This window comes from Fundulus heteroclitus, unplaced genomic scaffold, assembly GCF_011125445.2.
Source record: "Fundulus heteroclitus isolate FHET01 unplaced genomic scaffold, MU-UCD_Fhet_4.1 scaffold_176, whole genome shotgun sequence".
Taxonomy (NCBI): domain Eukaryota; kingdom Metazoa; phylum Chordata; class Actinopteri; order Cyprinodontiformes; family Fundulidae; genus Fundulus; species Fundulus heteroclitus.
This window is the reverse complement of record NW_023396588.1, coordinates 290,994-313,529: the sequence shown is the minus strand read 5'-3', so window position 1 is coordinate 313,529 and position 22,536 is coordinate 290,994. Positions and strand designations below refer to the sequence as shown.

Sequence of the window (22,536 nt, the reverse complement as noted above, 5' to 3'; positions counted from 1 at the left end):
TCAGACCAAACAAATATTTGTTGCACATGTGCTACATGATGTCCAAACTGGACAATTCCTTCTGGGTATTTAGTTGTAGTTTTTATGTGTGGGTTTAATTTAATTGTATTAATTTATTTGTTTGCTAGTAAGAAAAAATATTTAAATTTCAAGTTGAAGAGTAGAAGAGGTCTGGTTCAGTCCGACTATGTACGTTTGCCCGGGACATTTGAGCATGACTCCACAAGACGAGAAGCATGAGAAAATAGATTTTCTGCTTTTTATTATTTGATTTTCAGTCAAAAATAACATCTGATGAAGAGTTGTAAGAATTACTGGGATCTGGAACCAGTTTAAATTCTGCCAGTTGAATATTGATTAGACATTTTTTCCTTCTAAATGAAATAAATAAGGAGATTAAACTGAACAGGCGATCTGCCCAGGGTGTACCCCCGTCTCTTGCCCAATAACCACTGGAGATAAGCACCGACTCCCCCATGACTTTGCACCGGCTATGGACAATTGATGAATGAATAAAAATGTGTAGCTATTTTGTCTAGGATACATGTACATGTCTGTGTAGCTGTAATCATTTAAACATGCTCCTAATTCAAGTGGTGCTAAAGCTTATTTGATAGTCTGTGAACTGCAAGCAATGATGAAAAAAGCGAAAACAAATTACTTAATGTGTTCTCCCATGGGTGCAGTTTACCTGAGAACATTAACGCTTTTGCGATGCATCAGCCGGTATCCCTTGGTGATCCTTTACCAGCAGAAGCTAGCGCTTGTCTGTCTTCACTCATGTGTAATTTGATCAATCTGACATGCTGCCGACGACGGTTCTGGTAATGTGGAGTGTTTGTGCATACATGTGCCGACAGGCATGCAGCTGTATTTGCATTAGGGTTGTGATTTCTTTCTTTTTTTTTTTTTTCCCCAACTGAGCGTGGTCACATGTCGTCACAGCACGAGGTAGAAAGGGCATCTCAGCTGTGTACGTGGTGTGGAGCAGGTGTCGCCTTTTTAGGAGGCTAACGCTGAATTTACTGTTGGAAACCTTAAGGAAACTAATGAACCTAAATGTACTTGTAGCTGAAGGTTTAGTCTGCTTTACCAGTAGTGGATTAGGTTATGTACACACACACACACACACACACAGACAAAAGTGCTACTTTGATGTAGCTCAGGTGACTGTTCATTTGTTGGATAACAGGAAAGGGGAAAGATGCACAGACAGGGTTGTTTAAGTTAGAGAATCCTGAATCAAGTTTGTTTTGACAGTTCTTTTTTTGCCAGTCTTTACACTGGCAGATTTATTGGATATCCAACAGACAAGCCGGTTGAAAGTGCTTGTTTTATGGCATGCCACTTTAGAATTGAGCAAAATGCCATAGAAGAAATATATTAATCCTAGAGAATAAATGTTTATACATTTTTAACAGAGGTCTGTGGTCGAGTACCAGTCTTTGTCTATTGATGTCTCGCTGAAATCCAAAGCTGGCAAAGCATCTACACGCTCATCACAACCTTTATTACTTAAATGTTTTGTGTTGTTTTAGGTCTTTGGGTTATATTGCATGCAAACCACATAGAAAGATAGATTGCTGTCACTGTTCTTCAACTGTATTTATCTTTACAAGATTGATAATTACTTAACAAAAATCAGAGCAATCCCTCCAGGCCTTAATTCACATTCTTTTGCAAGCTGTAGCAATGCTAGATTTAAACTATAAACTGTTTTGAGTGAGAGTCGTGGGCAATATCAGGGACTTACAGGAACCTTAACAGTGGTTTCTAAGAAAAGCTGGTGCTTTAGACATTTTACCTTTTTCAGAAAGATAGACTGAAAAGCTGTTAAGTCACTTGTTACCAGTGTAACTTAATGAGGCAAGGCTTGCACTGATCTTGCAGCAGGAGTCTGGATGGCTGGTCCCAGCCTGCTATTGATCTAAGTATGAGTATTGAGGTTGGCATTGGTATTGGATCAGATCGGTGCTATCTTTATATTGTACTGTTTAGCACTGAATAATGTGAAGTGTTTTTTCATTCAGCGGGTTGTGAGAGACAGTTTAGTCTCTGAAGATGTGACGGTTTCATTCAAACATTAATTTCCAATTTACCCGTATATTGATGTTACAGTTTCCTTTCTATCTAGCCAAACAGAAATACAACAAAGACAAAATATTTGAAATATTGTTGATTTTACAAATTCCTGTTTTATATATCTTTGTAGGGTCGGTTCTTCTTTTTCTCCAACCGATCGTCCTTCTTCTGCTGCTAAACCTGGAGGAACGACCGTCATTGTGGTACTGACATATACAAACATGGACAAGAAACAAAAATGGACCACAGGTCTCGAAGGTGTGTTATTGATACTGCTGAGTCACATGACTGCAGGACTCGAAGTGCCTCTTGATCGTAAGTATCACTCTCAGAACTATACCCTTTACAGATAATTGTACATGTTGTTTCCCTCCTGTAAACCGGGAACTCTAATTTCAGACTCATCTTGCATTTATTTCCCCCTTCTTCACAAAAATGCAAGCTTAAACGTGGAAAATGATTGTCTTTCACCTTAATCTGCTGTTTGTTCCTTGCAAGAGTTTCAAAGACATTCTAACACTTTTCCCTCAATATTCTACTACTTGTTGTATGGCATGTCATGGGGGACAAAAAAAGCTAAAGTACTGGAAGGATGTAAGTCGCTTAAGAAGTAGCCTTGGCTTGTTGTGTGCAGTTTTTGCCCTTCAAATGTATTGATTTCCTCTCTGTGTGGCTTGAGTAACAATGTGCATGGCATTTCTTTCCCCAACGTCATTACTCTGCTGAGCACCTTGTTTGGCTTGGAGTGTTGCTTGAAGTGTAAATTTAAAGTTAGGAAATGGTAAACCGACAGCTCAGGGGGGGGGATTGCTGCTTATGGGCTTTGTTTGCTCCACAAATCCGGTCTGACAAGTTTGTCTAAGCATGCATGTTGCTTGAATAGTTCATCTGCTTGTTTAAACAGTATGAAACGGCATGACATGTCTGCGTTGAATTCAGTGCCGACGTGTGTATGAATTACACTTCCATGCATCTTTCTCCAGTGCCTCAGCCCCCCACCATAACCCTGCAGTCCCCAAAGGATTACATCTTTGATCCGCGGGAGAACATCGTCATTCACTGCGAGGCCAAAGGGAAGCCTCATCCCAGGTGAGATGGGAACTCCAAAACATTTAATGAATGATTGAATGCCGCTGCTGTGCTTCCTCTCCCCTAAAATTACAGCCCTGCTTCAGAGGACAACTTAACCTGGAGGCGAGTGGAAAAGATAAATTACCATAGCAACTGTTGTCTGGGAGACCAGGCGGTTGAAAAACACACCCGGAAGGGTGGATTAGCTGCTGCTCTGATTCCCCGCTAGTTGCTGGACCAAATAAGTTAGAATCAGGCAAAGACACCCGCAATTAAACCAAAAGGCTTTATTCAATTTGAAGCATAAAGTACAGTGTCTTGCAAAATGATTCATTTAACTTGAACACTTTTCTCATTTTGTCACATTAAAGCAATGCTAATTGTATTTCACTGGGATTTTATGTGCCGTAATACCATGCGAGTGCATATAAAGGGGAGTGGTGGCCTAGTGGCTAGAGAAATGTGCTTGTATCCTGGAGGTTCTGGGTTCAACTTCCACAGACTGCCACTCTGGGTCCCTGAGCAAGACCCTTAACTCCAGATTGCGCCACACCAATTTCATTGGAATGTATGTTGCAGAGACAGTAAAGATGACTATTATTATATAGGACTACTGTGGATAATTTAATGTCAGCTGTTCGGTGAAGACCTCATAATTGTTTTGGAGGGTATCGGTGAAAAAAAGGTCATGAAGCTGAAGGAACACTGGAAACAGTTCAGGGATAAAACTGTGGCGACTTTAAACACTGGTTGGGTTAAAACAACAACTCAAGCTGTGAGCATCTCACAGAGCCCTGTTCAATCCATCATTGGAAAATGTAAAGACTTTGGCACAGCTGCAAACTTACCAAGACATGGCTCTCCGCCTAGACCTAACAAATCGGGCAAGGAGGGCATTAATCAAAAGCAGTAAAGAGGCCTAAGGTAACTCTGCAGGGGCTGCAGATTTTCACACCACAGGTGCGGGTATCTGTGTACAGAACATGTATTTAATGGGCAGTCAACGAATCTGGCCTTTATGCAAGAGTTGCAAGAAGAAAGCGATTGCTGAAAGAGGGCTAGAAGAAGCCTCCTTAGAGCTGCCACAAACCTCGTAGGGGACCCAGCAAATGTATACAAACATGCTCCGTTAAGAAGAGTCCAAAACTGAACGTTTTAGTGAAAATGCTTAATCTAGCACTACACATCACACTTAGAGCACCATCCTTGTGTGGAGATGTTGTTCTTCAGCAGGACAGACAAGCTGGTCAGAATGAATAGGAACCTAGATGGGGCTAAATACAGGACAATCCAGAAAGAAAACTTGTTAGAGGCTACAATGAGGCAGAGGCAGAGGCTCAGTTTGGGAAAGGTTCAAGAGGTATAGACTGTTTAGCAAGGCACTGTTGGTGCATTTCTAATGTATCCACCCTGATCGTTCATCCCCTGGAACCTCAAAACCACAGTAGGCTACTGAAATGTGGCTGGCTTGAAAAAAAGAATAGTTTGGAAATGAACTAAAGCCAGTCTATGTTCTTTATAACTTGTAAATCTGTAAGTTTCTAGCTGTGCAGCAGGAGTACTAGTTATTTCTGAGAACATTAGTGTTGAACTTGGTGATGATATCGCAAAACTCCAGCAGCAATATCGAAGTCAGAAAATAGGGATAAGGAAAGGGTTGTTGGATATTAATACTCATTTGTCATACAAAGTAATAGTCATATATTGATTTGATTTCTCTAAACTGATTGACTGATGTGCAGACACACTTTTGTGTGTTCATCCATGGCAGCTCAAAGAAGAAAAGGAGCTCTGATTTAAATTTTGCTGAATAGACCACTAAAGTACATTCATTCATTTAAAACGTGTTGCAGTTGAGCATTTCCTCTCCATTTCAAGCTATTTTTCTTGTGCTTTAAATGTAAGAACTGAGAAAGTTATCTGAGATTTCGCATGAATAACCACGTTTAAATGTAGCATTTGAGAATTTCTTGAGATGTTTAAGACAGACAGGTTGACAAAAATTGCTGGTTCCTCACAAAGCTCCAAGGTTGCAGTTCAAACATCCTTGTTTACTTATTTCATAAGCGACCTATGTCATTTCTTACCCTTGTTTTTAAGTTTTCTGCTTGCTCCATTCTTGTTTGAGATGCATTTATTTCATTTCTTGCAAACTGTAGCTTTTCTTGGACGCGGAATGGGACCAACTTTGATGTGGAGAAAGACTCCAAAGTCTCGATGGAGCCTGGCTCAGGAACGCTGGTCATTGACATCATCGGAGAAAAGGCTGAGGCCTATGAGGGAACATACCAGTGCACAGCTAGCAACGAGCACGGCAAAGCTCTATCCAACAACATTGTCATCAGGCAGTCCAGTAAGACGCCTCAAAAAATAATGTTCAGTTATTTCTAAATATCTGTGTTTTTATACACTAGCAACTGGTATATACAGATCTTACAGATGCCTTGGTTTTTGTGACTCACAGGGTCCCCCTTGTGGTCGAAGGAAAGAAATGAGGTGATTGTGGTGCAGAAGGGGCATTCCCTCGTGCTTCCATGTCGACCTCCTGCAGGCCTGCCTCCTCCTGTCATCTTCTGGATGGATAACAGTGAGTTCTTTGAATGTAAACCTGTAAGATACAGACACACTATTTATGCCTGACACGCTGTTTCCTTCCCCAGACTTCCAGAAGCTGCCGCTGGATAAACGCGTGTCCCAGGCCCTGAACGGAGACCTGTACTTTTCCAATGTGCTCCCAGAAGACACCCGGAGCGATTACATTTGTTATGCTCGCTTTCACACGCAAACCATCCAGCAGAAGCAGCCCATCTCTGTCACAGTACTCACCAGTAAGTACAAGCATTGGAAAAAATAACAACCAATTACTATAAAAATACATTTTCTCACACATTTGTTTGTTTGCTTTGGCTTTTAGAAGTTTTTTTTCTCCTAAGCAATTGAAAGGTGGCTGCCACTGTTGCTGCAAGGCCTCAGTGCCTTGCAGCAAGCATTTATACGCCTTGAGCCTTGAGCCTTTACCCATATTACAACCTCAAACCTTAATGTAACTTATTGGGATTGTATATGATAGACCAAATAACTAATTAGCTAACCTCTACAGAAAGTGTGTTGCACTGCATTTTATTCAGGGGTGTCAGATTAGAGAGCTGGATACTAATGCATACCACAATTTTGAGAATTGTATTTAATAAATAATGATTTATTTATTGGTTGCAATGCTACAACTTTTACATCTAAAATAAAGGCTAATCAATATCACCGTTACGTTTCCTGGTATCCTGGTTAGGATTTTTTGTTATATTCCGGTGGTACACCATGAATGGTACTTTGGCTATGTATACTATCCCTGGTTTCTATAGTGTAAGCGCTGATGTTTTTTTCTTCTTTTTTTTAACCAGTGTAAATGCCAACATGGGATAAATCTGTTTGTTCTAACTTTGTCTCAACCCGCTTCCTCTATGGGTATGTTGACATGCAACAAATAGATGGTTCCTCCATCTGAAAAGATGACAAAGGGAATTCATTCCTGGTCAAAAAGACAACATAATTGACTTATGTACTTTTTAGCCAAATGTAGCTGCGTAAGCGTCTTTTATGGAAAATCTAACAATCGGGGAATGGCAGCTAATGAAAAACATCATCCAAGATGGCTACAAACTGATGTTCATGACTATTTCTTTTTTACATTGTGTTGGTTTTCATGAGGAATCTTTTTTTTAGACTGAAGGTGAATGAAATGAAAATAAATTAATCAACAGTGGTTTTTGATTATGGACAGTAAGGTTCACTGTCCAGGGTCGCACAGCCTTAAGCTGTGAGCAAATCACTCGACAAAATACAGACAAAAAATCTGTCAGCTGCACCTAGAAGGAGTTTTCTGTTTTATTTTGTCCATGTTCAGTCAAAGTAGAGCGGGCGCCCTACGTTTCGGCGCCACAGAGTGAGAGGTTCACCTGGTTCACTTTTCAAGCAAGACTCATTACAGCTTATATCAGCAGCTGGACAGCTCCGTGGAAAATTCCTCCACCTCACGTCCTTCCTAAAGTATTTTATTTGTCTACTATCATGACTCAGATAAAAAATGAAGATGCAAATAATAAAACTGTTAACTAGCTAGTACTTCTACCTCCTTTTCATAAATATCCCCCTTGACGTCACACTTCCACATACTAAACTCCTCTAGTAAATGTTGTGGAGAGATCAACATCGAAGCTAGCTGTTGCTTTGACCTGACTGATTTGCACTTGTGTCCTCATGTGATCAGACAACCCAGAAGGGGAGCGACACCCTGGTTTTATGTTGCCTTTCGGCAGTACGAGCACCAAGATGGTTCTGAGAGGGGAGACTCTGGAGTTGGAATGCATCGCTGAAGGGATGTAAGTTGCCCTTTTTTTTTTTTTTTTTTTTTTTTTGCACACTGGCTTGTACTAGTAGTAGTATTCACAAGCTTTGAACTTCTTCAGATTTTATCACAATCAAACTATACACTTCAGCAGGTTTTATTGGGGTGTTTTGTGATTGACCAACACAAGGTGGTAGATGTAAGACAAATTGAAAAAAAAATATTTAAGGGCTTCCAAAACTTTATAACGGTCTGCTTAATGTTGCACTTTCAGAAAAAAAAAAGTTCCTCTTGGTCTTATCAAACTGCTCTTCGTGTTTTCCGTGACAGACCCACTCCGGACATTTCGTGGCAGAAGGATGCAGGGAAGCTGCCGCTTGGCAGAACACGCTTCCAAAACTTCAACAAAACTCTGAAGATTTCTAATGTGAATGAAGATGATGCGGGTGACTACCGCTGCACAGCCACCAACAAGCTAGGCTCTGCCGAACACGTCATTAAAGTCACTGTTAAAGGTATGTAGATCAGAAACAATGTTTACTTTTATTGTACCTTCATCAATTTGACATGCTTAATAATTTATGAAGGGAAACATCAAATATTAAAATGGTATATGGTTTGTTCAATTTCAATAGCCAGGCTTTATACCTGCTTGACGACATTAGACAATTAGACAAGGTTAAGTAGACTATCACTATTATATTACTATTACTATTACTTTGACGACTCACCCAGGAGGTCACAAAAGAACCACATACGACATCTACAGCACTGCAAGCCTCACTCGCCTCAGTTAGGATTGGTGCTCATGCTTCAACAATAAGAATGGATCTGGGAAATGATCCATGGGTTAGTTCAAAGGTGAAAACCACTGCTGACCAAAAATAATACAAAGGCTTATTGAATTTTGTTAAAAAAAGATCCTGATCATCACCCAGAACTTTTGGAGGGCATGTGTCCCATTACATGTAATGGGACTATCACATTATTTGAGAAAAAGAACATTATAACAACATTCAAACATGTTGGTGAGGATGTGAAGGTGTGGAGTTGCTTCGCTGCGTAGGAACCTGGGCAACTTGCCAAAACTGATGAGCCATAATATCTGGTCTTTTGCAGAAAATCCCTAAGTAGGATTCTCCACCATCAGTTCATGATTGTAAACTCAAGCTCACTTGGTTTTGCAAGAGGACAATGATCCAAAACTCACCAGCAAGTTTGCCTTTGAGTAGCTTAATAAACAAAAAAGATGTTCTGGTGGGGTCAAGTCAAAGTTTGCAATTAAATCTGATTGAAATTTGATGATAGAGTCTTACATTGGCTGTTTGTGCTCAAATATCCTGTTTTTCCGCTGAAACAAAACAATTCTGGGCTCAGCTCATCAGCATTGTAACAGATATATTGACAGTTATCTCAAACACTTGATGGCGATTGTTGGCACAACCAGTTATTAGATTTATCTGGTAATTACTTTTTCACACGGGACCATTTTGGTTTGAATTGCGTTTTTCCATCAATGCATGAAATCATCTTTTGGAATTTTTGCATTGTGTTTGCTGTTGTTAACTTTGTGTGATTTTAAGATTTGTTTAATAATCTGTAACATGTAGGTTTGAGGAAAAAAAGCAAAAAAACATCTTCTCCAAACATCTTTGATGGGACTCCCTCGCTGTTCTGTTAGTGTTTGATTAGAAAGACTTTATGATTTGTGCTTAGTGCACCACTGTTTGGTTTAAATAAAGTCTGCAATACAAAAAAAGACGATAGAATCTGCTGATTACAATCTTTGAATTGCAGTGGAGTACAATGTAAAGCCATATGTTGCTTGTCAGCTTAGCCTGACGTCATCATTCAATATGCATACATATATATGCCTATAGAAAGGCACTTAGCTATTAAATAAAAACCATAAAAATAAGTTGAGTCGTGATCTCAGAGTAATCCCATTGTGCATCTTCATTCTGCCCCTCCAGCGGCTCCTTTTTGGATCAGTGCCCCCAGAAACCTGATCCTGGCTCCAAATGAGACTGGCATCTTAACCTGCCGTGTTGATGGAAAACCTAAGCCGAAAATTAACTGGTTTGTCAATGGACGTCCGATAAAGGGTATGTTGAATGAGTGTGCTGCCTAAACAGACTAAAGATCCGGCATAGTTTATTGCAATCTGCACAACAGTGGAAAAAGTACAAGTAACGTTTGTTTTTCAAATACTGCATTAACGTTCACAGTGGTGCGTTTTCAGCTGAAGTGGCAGAAATCTGTGCGTAGGAAAATACAAAATGACTTTCCTTTTTATATATCCCAGATGTTTCTGAAGAAAACGGCCCAAAGATAGAGGAGGACACCGTGATTCTGAGCAACGTACAGTCGGGGACCAGTGCTGTCTACCAGTGCAATGCATCCAATGAGTTTGGTTACTTGATGGCTAACGCTTTTGTCAATGTTCTGGGTATGGCCAATATTGGTGCATCTTCAAATGTGCCTTGACTTGCATGTGAACAATCAAATCCAGCGAATGTTTGCTTAAACGATTGTGTTTGCCCTCAATAGCCGAACCACCGAGAGTTCTCACCCCACCCAACCAAGTGTACCGCGTCATCATGAACAACCCGGCGTTGCTTCACTGTGCCTCCTTTGGCTCGCCAATACCAGCCATCACATGGTAGGAGTCTGAACCTAAAAAAAATTCTATTTTACCATTTTCTACCACGATCAAGCATAAAACTGAGGGTTGTTAACATGACATCAAAGCATTGGTATTTATTCCTTTCAATGGATGGGAATGTTACATCTTGTATGGAGGCGTAAAGTAGCTCACTGAATGTATATGGCTGGCAAGAAAGGGATGATTGAGAGATTCTGTCTGTGTTAACAAACTGAGTAGCAGTTTCCTTAGCTTGCAGCTTTTGTCAGACTGTCTCTCTGTTATTAAGTTGAAATGCTCTTTAGGGTGACTGCATTGACTGTTTCCTTTTCCTGGTTTATGTTTTTGTGATAATTAATTTCTGTGATCCTCATTAGCTAAGACCTGAGTCTGACTGGTGTAACCAAATTAAGTACATTCAAAGGCTGCTCTTATCATGGACGTTAAGAACAGACTGGTCAAAAGCCTGCTGCTGTCTGATTTTTGGAAAAATAAGGTTTCCAAATGTTAATACTACAGTGGCTTGCTCCTTGAACATCCTCAAACTCCAATACATTTTCTTTGGATTTCCTAAATTAGACCAACTCCAACTGTGGCCCAATGGTGAAGTTTAAGAAAGCGGACATGTGGTTTTGGAAATGTCTTTAAAAAAAAACATCTAAAAAGTACAATATGCATTTTCATTTAGTTCCACCTTCAATAAACACTTTTTTTCTGCAATTACAGCCGCAGGGCTTTTGCTGTATGGCTCCACTAACTTTTAGCATCTACAGCTTGAGATTCTTTTGCCCGTTCTTTGCTGCATTTTTAGGAGAAAAGCATCCCCACAGTGCTGTCACTACAATGTTTCACCATGTGGATGGAGCAGTTAGGGTAATATGTGCATCATGCATGTCACATATAGGTGAAAAGGTTCAGCTTAGACTTTGTTTTGGATGGCTATATCTTCATAGGTTGTCAGCTGTGCTATCCTTTTTGTATATTAACAAAGGGGGTTAGTAAGTGTTGTATATATTTTTTTAAACTTCAAAGCAGCTCAAGCTCCGTCAGACTGGTTGGGGAGTCTCTTTGATTGTACATTTTCCTTGTGGAGATTTCTTTTTCCATTGTATTGAAACTCTGACTAACAGGTTTTCTTCCAGGATTGTCCTGCATTTAGTGCCATTCACCTTCTCATCAAATTGAAGCAGCTTGCAACTCCTTGTTAAAGAAGAGTATTGCTATGTGGACATAGTGCTTTTGCTCGTATTCCAAAAAAGCAACATTTTGATCTAATCTGATCAGGGTAGCTTGTTCCACATGTTAGCTATGGCTTATTGGAAGCTGCAAAGGTTTTCATGTTGATTTTTGTTTCTTAATATTCTCTCACACACAAAAAGTCTTTAAAACCATGCTTCATTTTCTTTACACTTTGCAATCATTCCCCCCTGGTCTGTTGAACAAAAAAAAAAAAAAAAAAAATCCCCAAAAAATTACTTTAAAGTTTGAGTTTGTAACAAGACAAAATATAAACAGTTTCAAGGTGTTTGTGTGTATTTGCAAAATCTTTGTTTTGTAAGCTAGAACCACAGTATTAACGGGTCCTTTTGTTTGTTTTTTTCCATGCAGGTTTAAAGACGGCCAGACCAGCATTAGGAGCAGTGACCCATACGTGGTCCACGAGAACGGCACGCTGGAAATTAACATGGCTCAGCCGCTACACAGTGGGAAATATACCTGCACTGCCACCAATAACCTGGGGTTCAAAGAGAATCATGTCTTCCTGGAAGTTAAAGGTCAGTTACCCATCATCGTCAGCGCATGGGAAGTTACTGGTTAAAATGTTCTCCTTTTAACAAGCTTTAATGATTACCTTTACATTTAAGGTTCTGGCTATAAATATCAATAACTAATGATGCTATGTTCCAGAACCCACTCGGATCCTCACTCAGCCGGAGTACAGAGTGGCGCAGAGAGGGATGAGTGCTCTGTTTGAGTGTAAAGTCAAACATGATAGCACCCTGATTCCCACCATGACCTGGCTGAAAGATAACGGGGAACTGCCGGACGATCAGAGGTACAGCAGACCTTCTAGATTGACAAATAGTAGGAGGTTTCAAATCTATAGTCTGTGTGGACAAAACAAAACAAAACAACCAACTTCCCTGTCGGTAACACGTGCAGGTTTGAGGTGGGCGATGACAGTCTGACCATCAGAGGCGTGACAGATGAGGATGCAGGCACTTACACCTGCATCACAAGCACTGTCCTGGATCAGGACTCTGCAAGTGCTACGCTGACTGTCGTCGGTGGGTTGACACATTAAATACATTTAACATTATACATGTTATCCTCTGATGCATTAAAATGCAATCGGTCTTTTATTATTACTTTAATTCTCTCTGGGAAAATAAATTAGATACATCAGAGTAAACCGTGTTAATATGTGATATGGTCGACATGGCTTGCAAAAAAAGAAAAGAATAAATAATCAATGATTTATAGCTTACATGTCATGTCAATTAGGACTAGGTACACCAATATGTTGTAAGTCCTTTTTTGGTGCCTCAACCTGAGGTCAGTTCAAGAAAGAACAGCCACTGAATTCCAATACCTTACCTCTTCTTTTGTCTGTCTCAGTTCTTCTATTAATTTACTATAAATAGATAGTTTTATTTTCAATAACCTAATGCTTCAGTAGTGTTTTTTTCCTGCCTTTTCTTGCATTTCTTGCAAAATATCTAATACTAACAACTTAACCTTTTCTTTCACTTTCCTCTTCCTTCTTGCTGTCAGAGGCAACTCCTACTCCAACAATTGTTTTAGGTAAACACGTAGCTTTCATTCCGTCAGTGGTTTGCTTCATAAAATATGCAGTTTCAATCTTTATTTTTATCATCTCCCACTTTATACATGTTCCTATCTTTTCTCACTTTATCTTCATTGGTTGACACGTCCACAGTGCTCCTACACGGCTGTTTTCTCCTCATCTACCTCTCTTGTCAGACCTGTGTGTGTGTGTGTGTGTGGGTGTGTTTATCGGTCTCATTGATTGATATCACCTTCATTATATGCCGTTTTCGCTTCACTTCAGCGTTCAGGTCTAATCAGCCAGGAGCACAAAAAAGAAAAAGAAAAAAAAAAAAACTGTGTAGGTGATCATGCATAAGACTACTCTTCACAGAAAACTTTGCCAACTTGCCTTAAATGTGTTACTGATTGGTACATGGATCTTAATATTAAAAAGTCATGCACTTATGATTTGCCTTAGTCATCAAATAGTGTGTAAAAAATGTTTTTAAACTTAAACTGTAACGACAAAAAGCCATATTCAAGCTCTAAGCATTATCGGCGGACACTGTTTCGAGAGCTAGCTTCACTCTGATTGCCCTTGCAGAAAAACCCGACCCTCCAACTGACCTGGAACTTACTGACCAGATGGAGAGAAGTGTTCAGCTCACCTGGATCCCTGGAAATGAAAACAACAGTCCAATACAGAGTAAGAAATACGTAATGCCCTGTATTCCTGTTTCTTATCTTGCCACAAGTGTTGGTACATCCACAAACATAAATATAATTAATCATTTTGTAAAAACAAAAACAACGTATTTGGGTGTGACTGCTGCATTTTTTTTGCTTTGTTTCTCAATTCCTAATGATCGCCCGATCATCTTGGGCTGAAAGGTCAATTCTCTAGACACAGCGCATGAGTCCAAGTGGTCAAATAAATATTAGCTGAATTAATCAGAAATGTGTTCCAACTCCCCAGCTATGGGGTTGTTGAGGTGAGAGAATAATCACCAGTGCCGATAGAGCATCAAAATAGGGTAGCGTGAAATAGGACAACGGTTATATCAGGTCTCTCCCCATAATTCTTGTATAAAACAAAAGCAGCCTGAGTTAGCAGGAGATCAAATTGTGGATGCTACAGTGTCAAATATATAGAAAGGTGATGTTGGGACAGTAATTACTATGCCTTAGAAATACATGACAAGAACACAGTAGTGTGATAGGTCTTTCAGAATCTAGACCCTTATATTCCAACCTGTCTGGTCTCCGTAATATTGTTGTTTTTTTCCCTCCAGACTTTTTGATTGAGTACATGGATCTGCTCCACCAGCCAGGAGTTTGGGTCAACCTCACAGAAGTTGCCGGTAGCAGCACCACCGCCCAGCTGCGGCTCTCTCCATACGTCTACTATATGTTCAGGGTGCGCGCTCGGAATGATGTTGGCTACAGCGAGCCCAGTCAACCCTCAGCGCAATACAGAACCAACCCGTCAGGTACTGAAGACCTTTCGCACCTCGAGAACTTCATGTTTAACGCTCCCGGATGTACAGAGTGAGCCATGGTTGTTTGATTTTCTTCAGCTCCGGATGAAAATCCGACAAATGTGGAAGGAGCAGGAACAGAACCTGGCAACTTGGTAATCTCCTGGAAGGTAAGAAGGATGTTATCTGATACCCTAGTTTTTCAGCCATAGACTCTTTTAACACCACATCTATGTGTAGCCCCTCACAGGATTCCAGTCGAATGGTCCTGGACTGGAGTACAAGGTCCAGTGGAGACAAAAGGACGTAGAAGATGACTGGACCTCAAAGAACGTTGGCAACGTTTCCAAACTGATTATCCCTGGAACTCCAACCTATGTGCCCTACGAAATTAAAGTCCAGGCTTTTAATGACTACGGCAACGGTCCTGAACCCTCAGTGGTGGTTGGCTTCTCGGGAGAAGACTGTGAGTGAATTTGGAGGAACGTTTTCATAAATTCTCCTGCAAAGCCATTGTCGATGGTTGGAAAAGCCATCAGTAATGTAGACGGCTATCCACTTTGGCTCTACGCTTTTTCAAGAGTGAATGCTGTTTGTCAAGACTTGATGCAGTCTGCTGGGTTTCCTTAAATAGAAAACTCTTTAATCAATCTGTCTGGAGGATTTGATCGAATTTGACATTTTATAGTACCTTGAGATGACATGTTGTGAATTGGAGCTATATGATTAACATTGAACTGGACTCAATTGAAAATCAGATAAACTAAGCTAATGAAAAAAATAAACCTTTAGCAAATCGAATATGTCTGACAAATTTTTTTGGTACCTTTTGCGTGTGTTTTCCGTTTAGTAGTTAATACACAGGAACGCAGCTGGAGTCATATTATATGCTTATGATAAAGTTTCTATCTCTTTTCTTGGCAGTGCCTTTGTCTGCCCCTGACAGCGTCCAGGTCACTGTTCCTAACAGCACAATGGCAGAAGTGCAGTGGGAGCCTGTATCGAATCCCTCTGTTCGAGGGGAACTACAAGGGTACAGGGTAAGATTTCAAATTTATAGATTTTTTCACAAAACGTCATCTTATTCAGTTCTTTTAGTGGTATGCTGTGCTGTGAAAATGTGACTTTTTAATTATTAAAATAATAAAAGAAATTTAGAACTTTGCATGCATTTTCAACCTAATTTTTAGTGAATTTCGAAAAGTATCCAGAAAGCATGCTTTATATTCAAACAGAATCAAAGTCCTGAATTGTTTTTGGAAAAATACAATTTAAAAACACCTCTTTTTTCCACGCGGTGGCCAAATGTTCAAATGTTTCAGACTTCATGTCCTTGTGTCATATCCGTAGGTGTACTACCGTAGAGTGCGTGGCCAGCACGACCCGCAGGAGGAAGCAGATCAGCAGGAGCAAGTTTTAACTTTCAGCGGAAACCTCAGCGAGGGAACGCTGCCAGACCTTCAGCCTTACAGCGTCTACAACGTCTTCATCAAGGTGTTCAATAACAAAGGAGAAGGGCCTCCCAGCCCCAACAAGACTTTTGAAACCCCTGAAGGAGGTGTGTATACCCAAAAAATGTTTGGCCTTATTATATGGAATATTCCTTTCATAAAACATTTTTATGTCAACTGAATCCAGAGTCTCCCTAATGTGTAATGAAGCTACATGTGTCGACATTTACATCAAAGTAAACAGCTTGGCAATAAAAAAATATCTCCTTTACTTTAAACCTGAACTCCTTTTACATGTTTAATAGTTCCAAAACATTTTTAATGCTGGTGCAGCATAAAATATAAAGGACAGTACAGATATTTCTATGATCAGGTAAAGAGTGCCCTAATTTTGCAACTACACCATGTGATTTAATGTGAGCGACCAACATTGATAGGGTTAAGATAAATAACCCCTTATTATCCTACAAATAAAACCCACACAAACACAAGTATAGACTTTTCTGCAGAAAAGGGCAGAGGGACCCAAAACGGAGAATCTCACTCCCTGACAGTCTGGGATCATCTGCATTGAGCCACCTCTTTCTCGCTGCCTTTATTATCAACTTCCAAGAAGGGACAGGAGGGGTCAGGAGTTTATAACATAGGGGTTGACACACAAAAAGGGGTGTAGGTTTGACATACACAGCTGGATAAGGCAAGACATCCCTTATCTGGGAGAATCATTTGTTCTTCCTGTTTGAAGTTAAAACAATAGAACAAGCCAGCTCTTGAAACAAACCAAATGCCTGTAATTTAATGAATATAAAATGATTACATTCACATTTCTCTAACAAACACAAAGTGGTGTACAATTGTGAAGTGGCATGCTTTTGTATGGAGCCCACTTCACTCTGACGCCTCTCGATAAAAATCCAGTTGATCATATAAGGTCTCTGGAAGGAGACACCACTAAAGATAGAAATGGTCAGTCAGAAGGGATTTCTAAGGGAAAGAAAAATGCAAAGAGCAATTGCAGCACTAATTGCCCACAATGCATGAATAGAGAGTAGCAGATAAAAGCGGAGTGAGGAAAAGTGGTTGGTATGTCCTCCAGCAGCCAAAGCTAATAGCAATATATTTCAGGATAAAATAACAAGATGTGCATACTGCAACATGAATATTAGAAATGTATAAACTCAAAATTGAGTTTTGTTTAATAAAATCAGACAGAGAATGATCTTTTGGAGCAAACACAATAATGTCCACTAGTTTTCTGTAGGTGTCTTGTTAAGTGTTGGCAGTGACGAACAAGGAAATTATTTTGTTATCTTAGGCCCCGTCCACACAATATGATTCATTAATGATTTAACAACAAAAAGAAAGTGTCACATACTGAAAATCACATACTGTTCTTTGACTGGTTTTACTTTCTGTTTCAGTACCAGGTCCTCCATCTTTTCTGAGAGCGGTCAACCACGGCTTGGACACTCTCACACTAGAATGGGGGCCACCATTGAGCAACAATGGACGTCTTACAGTATACACCCTCAAATACCATCCAAGTAGGAATAAGCGATCAATTGAAAAATGTTCCCAACTACAACCTTGTTTTCTCCTTCACTTTCATTCAGTCTTTCAGTCTTTTATTCCCCATCACTGACTGCTTCCTGCTTCCTCAACAGCCAATGCCACAAATGAAATGGGGCCGGTCACAGAACTGACTTTTCCAGCCAACGTGACCACCACCACTTTGGACAGCCTGAACGTCAACGTGCTCTACAAGTTTTCCTTAAATGCTTGGACGAGACAGGGCCCCGGCCCTGATATCGAAGAACAGGTGTATAGAGCCATGGATACAGGTATGTTCCATCTGTTCTAGACTGATGCTTTTCAGTGTTCGGCTTGAAGTGATTCACACCAAAATCCTGCCTGGAAGTAAAGCTCAATGTCTTACATCAGCATCCTTAAAGCAACATTATTAAGGATTAAAACTAAAATGCTGTAGGAGATGTTAAAAGTTCCTTTAAAAACAATTAAAACCATGAGGAGGCTCTGCTGTACTTCCCAGCTAATGTCTTACAGCCCTTCTGTCTCTGTCTTTCCTTTTCTCTTTTAAGCTCTTATTCAGCCCACTATACAGCCAGGCAAAGGTAACACATGTGCCTCTAAGCATGTTTGCATGCTATTTCCCCCCATTAGACAGCCAAAACAAACCCTAGAATCATATATATTTTACAGTTGTATTTAGAGTTAAAACCAGATATTTCCATACACCGGTTAAACAGACATGTAAGCTTCTCATTCTCTCTGTCTGGTTTTAAATTGGACTACAACTCTTCTGTTTTAGATTGCCGACGATTCCAGGAATTATTTCTATTTGCTAAATGCCAAAAGTAAAGATATTTTTCTGAGAATCGTTTTATCTTTCTTCAAATACAGAACTTTACATGCTCATCCTTAGTATTTGGTTGATTTGCCCGTAAACTTCATGACTTGGGTCACACGTTTTTGGTATCCCTTCATTTCCTGCTGGACATTTGGCTATCACTCCAGATTAGGGATTTTTCATTCCAAAAAACATTCACTTTGTTGTTCTTAAGAGATTTTGTAACTATTTTGACAGTATACTTTAGTCATTGTCCATTTGAAAGTCCATGGTGCCCAAGCTTCAGCTGTCTGGTTCATGTCTCGAGGTGCTGTTTCAATATTTTCATGTGATGGTTTTTCCTCATGGGGCTATTTGTTTTTGTCAAAGTGCATCAGCTCCTCCTGTGGCAAAAGACCCACACAACATGATGCTGCCTACCCCATACGTCGTAGTTGGGATTCTGTTCCTGGGATTACAGATTTCTTTTTTTTTTCTCTCCCAATGTAAAGATTGCGGTGCCGCATGATGGTTAGCACTGTTTCGTTGCAGCAACAAGGTCCTCGGCTCAAATCCCGGTCCTGCTTGTTTCCGCATCTTCTCCATATGCATGCATCGGTTCTTTCCGAGTGCTCGTGCTGCCCCCCCACAGTCAAAAAATCTGGCAGCTTAGGTTTCTTAGTTATTCTAGATTACCCCCAGATATGAGTGTGTTGACATGCAGGGACGTCTGTCCTCCATTTCTCTGTGTTGTCCTGTGATGGACTGGTGACAAGTCAGGGTGTAGCCCACCGCTTCTCAAGTGAACCTTGGAGGCCCCTGCGCCCCGCAATTCTACAAGGATAAGCGGGTATTGAAAGTGGTTGAATATTTAGCCAAAAATCTATATTTACTTTCATCAGATGACATGGCATGTCTCCAGAAATTAATATATTTGTCCCTAAGAGCATTTGCAAGCCACTTCTTTCACACTTAAGGAGCCTTCAGCTTATGTCGGTGCATGTTTTAGTCACATTTGTAATTTTTATTTATCAGTACAACTTTGTACATTTCAATGAATTTTGCCCTCAGGATTTAACTCATCCCTAAGGGAGTAGTCAGCTGCCACTGTGCAGCGCCCAGTTAGCATTCTGGCTCTAAGGGTCTTGCTCAGGGACCTAGAGTGGCAGTCTGCGGGACCTGAGCAATGGAACTTGCAGCCTTCCTGTTCTAACCACTAGGCCACCACTCCCCCCATTCAATGTGTATATTTACACTCTAACGGCTTCAGTCAGTATGTTCACAGGGATTTGCTCTTTTTCTGGGGGTTTTATGCACGCTTCACTCCAAAACATGTTCATCTCTGGGACACAGAACCCTTTTCCTTCTTGATTGGTATGATAGCTGGACATTTCTACGGGGTTGGTACCTGCATTTAATTGAAGGAATGAATGTGGCACCTTCAGGCATCTGGAAACTTTACAGGATAAACCAGATTTATGGTGATTCACAATTCTTTTCCTGATATCTCTGCCAATTTATATATATATTTGTATTTACCCATGGTATCAATCTAGGAACCACAGACCAGTGTCTGATTACCTTAGATGTTGCAAATGAACCTTTCAGACTTGTCCATTCTTTTTAAAGGTGTAGTAATTTAACTTTATGTTAACTTTTGACTTTGAAGAAAGTCTCTAATTTCAAAGAAAGATTCTCCAACAAGGTGTTGGAATTCCTTGCTGACCTGGAACATGAAACGTTTAAGTCTGATTTAAAGTTACACGACAAAACAAGAAGTTTATGTATGTTTATGCCGTGTATGGTAACATCTGTTTGCAACTGCATCTCACCTTTTATGCACACTGCCTTGCTACTATGCCGGCAATCCATCTGTATAATCAAGCTCTCTAACATATTTCATTCGCCTTGTAACACACCGCCACTTCTTTGTCTATGATCTGCCACATAGAAGATTATTTTTAAATCAAACCCACATTTTTTGCATGCATTTCTTGTAATTTAGATTGATAACAATCAAGCCGGTGTTTGAAGGAGTTCTAAATTGCAAAGTTCAGAAGTGCTACAAGATGTTTTACCTCTGTTTCTGTATGTTGTATGTTTCCTTTTGCCACATGCACTGTTTGTGTATGTTGTCTCACTCTTTCCCTGTCCTTTCAGGCCCCACTGAGCCCCCTCACCCACCCTCCCCCATCACACAGTCTCTGCATCCCTCGCTTCACAAGGGTACACACACTTCCCATGTCCCTGACTGCCTGTCCAGATATCTACCTATACACTGAGTGATGCAAAAATGGTTTTCCTTAAATGTAGAGCCTCCAAAAAACTGCCCAAAAAATTTGACAAAAGGTTTAATTTAGTCATTTATTTATTGAAGAAAGATTATGTAAATGTAAGTAATTGGTGAAAGTATGTAAATCTTTGCTAGTCACTTACTGAAAATTGATTGATGGACCTGTATCCTGTCTTGCTACTGAAGGACTTGTGGTTTATTTTGTTTCTTCTCTGATTGCAAATCTTGATCAACAATACCATGGCTCAATCAACATGTTTCACACACACAGACACACACATACGTCTTTCCCACTTGCAAAAAGTGGTAATATTTTTTAAACCTTTTCACATTTTCGAACTACAAGCTTTATGTTTTTTTTATATTATGTGATAAACTAACTCTACGTAGCATATCATTTTGAAGGAGAAATAAATCATTGATGGTCTAAAATATATACAGTATATTAGGCCATAAATCAATATTTTCTAAACTTACCAAAACCCTACATATTTAGGTCTTATTGTTCCATAAGCCTTACTTCATCAAGGCTTATAGAACAATCGAGAAGGAGGCACTCGATTCTGTCTCACTGGATTAACAGATCCTAGTCTCCTTAAAAATGGGTTTGTTTAGTTTTACAGCCCTATAAGCATCAATAATCTCGATTATTTTTTTACTTCAAAAGGAAGTTCCTGTAGGCATTTTTTTACCTTGCTTGTTTTGATCAATAAACAAATGACTTATGATTGGTTTCTTCTGACAATAGAGGCTCAAAAATAAAGGATAAACAGAGATGATGTAGTAACTAACGATGATCAAAGTGAATCCTTTTCACCTTAGTGCCCTTATCTTATTGGTACCCCAGTGTAACAGTTTTACAATTTGCAGCAAATACCAGATTTATTTTTGACCTATTTTCAGAACTGGTAATAACAATTAGGGAATTTGTGTAAAAATTTGTATGCTTATCCAAAATGTTACAGAAATATATTTTTTCTGCAAACTTCATCAGCATGAATATGAAAACTGATGCTTTGACTTAGCTTGCTTTTCATTAGTAGTAATGAAAGTGTCCTTTGGTTATGTATTTTTACAAAAGATAGTTATAATGAAGAAATGTTCATGTTGGGTTTTCTATTTGACTTCCAAATAAGAACAATATCTGTGTTTGCTTTGTTTGCTCAGCGCCCTCTGTTGGGCCTGTGTTTGGAACCGTTAACACATCTGTGTCAGAGGAAGGCCCAGTCATCAGCTGGGAATACTTTGGACACCACATGAGATTATTTGTGGAATATGTTGTAGAAAACAGTAAGGATTTTCCTTGCTTATCCATCTTCAGAATATCTGCATACATTATTTCCTAAAGTTGCCTGATTCTAATGCCTCTCCATCCGCTGCACCGATTCCAGGTGATGATGAATGGAAATGGGAGTCAGTAAATGGGACACATTCACATACTATAAAAGGTCTAAAGCCGGGGACGTCCTACTGGGTGCGTGTGGTAGCTAGAGATGGAGCCGGCTTGGTGGTCCACAAGACCACCGAAGTGTTGGTTACAGTGCCAGGTGAAGCGGCATGCCTCAGCATACAGCTTGTTTTTGAGTTTGGTTTTTGCCAGTTTTCCGTTTTTATTCAGTCATCAGGTGTTGTCTGTTCCACCCAGCCATGGATAAAGTCATTTGTTAGTTTGTGTAGCGGTTGTCATCATTTACTTTATCATTTCATGTTAAGTGTGTCTTACCCCACGTTTTTAAGTTTGTTCTTTTTTTCCTCATGAGGATTTCTAAAACAGATATATATGAGGAGGGAAATGATTTTGAAAAATTGGCAGGAATTGGAGTCTATTTACTCCCATCGTTAGTAGTAGCTTAATATATCCATAATAAAAATAATTCTAGAGTTGCAGATGTAACACAGGGATTTATTCTGAGCTAAAAAATCTGTACATTTTAGAAGACCAGACTCAACGAAAACATTTCCTTTACATTGAGATCGGGTTACACTTCATACCCCTGCATACATGGAATGCATGTAAAGACCACACAGTTTTACCTAAACGTTCACATAGAGAATA

General features: G+C 39.8%; 1 protein-coding gene across 7 annotated transcripts in view; it reads left to right on the top strand.

The window, feature by feature from the left end:
* LOC105937515 (neuronal cell adhesion molecule a) overlaps positions 1–22,027 on the top strand; it is a gene marked incomplete at its 3' end in the record, with an annotated part of 39,335 nt that extends 17,308 nt beyond the window's left edge. The window contains 27 exon segments of one of the 7 annotated variants that reach the window (XM_036129485.1): positions 2,213–2,397; positions 2,659–2,676; positions 3,066–3,171; positions 5,313–5,506; positions 5,618–5,740; positions 5,814–5,981; positions 7,418–7,529; positions 7,826–8,010; positions 9,469–9,600; positions 9,801–9,944; positions 10,046–10,157; positions 11,748–11,914; positions 12,048–12,195; positions 12,303–12,427; positions 12,915–12,944; positions 13,516–13,617; positions 14,204–14,401; positions 14,489–14,559; positions 14,630–14,855; positions 15,314–15,429; positions 15,740–15,947; positions 17,262–17,384; positions 17,505–17,681; positions 17,940–17,972; positions 20,348–20,413; positions 21,648–21,770; positions 21,872–22,027. In XM_036129485.1, the coding sequence (XP_035985378.1) occupies positions 2,304–2,397; positions 2,659–2,676; positions 3,066–3,171; positions 5,313–5,506; positions 5,618–5,740; positions 5,814–5,981; positions 7,418–7,529; positions 7,826–8,010; positions 9,469–9,600; positions 9,801–9,944; positions 10,046–10,157; positions 11,748–11,914; positions 12,048–12,195; positions 12,303–12,427; positions 12,915–12,944; positions 13,516–13,617; positions 14,204–14,401; positions 14,489–14,559; positions 14,630–14,855; positions 15,314–15,429; positions 15,740–15,947; positions 17,262–17,384; positions 17,505–17,681; positions 17,940–17,972; positions 20,348–20,413; positions 21,648–21,770; positions 21,872–22,027 (3,457 nt within the window). 7 annotated transcript variants of the gene reach the window in all.
* Between the last annotated feature and the right edge of the window lie 509 nt (positions 22,028–22,536).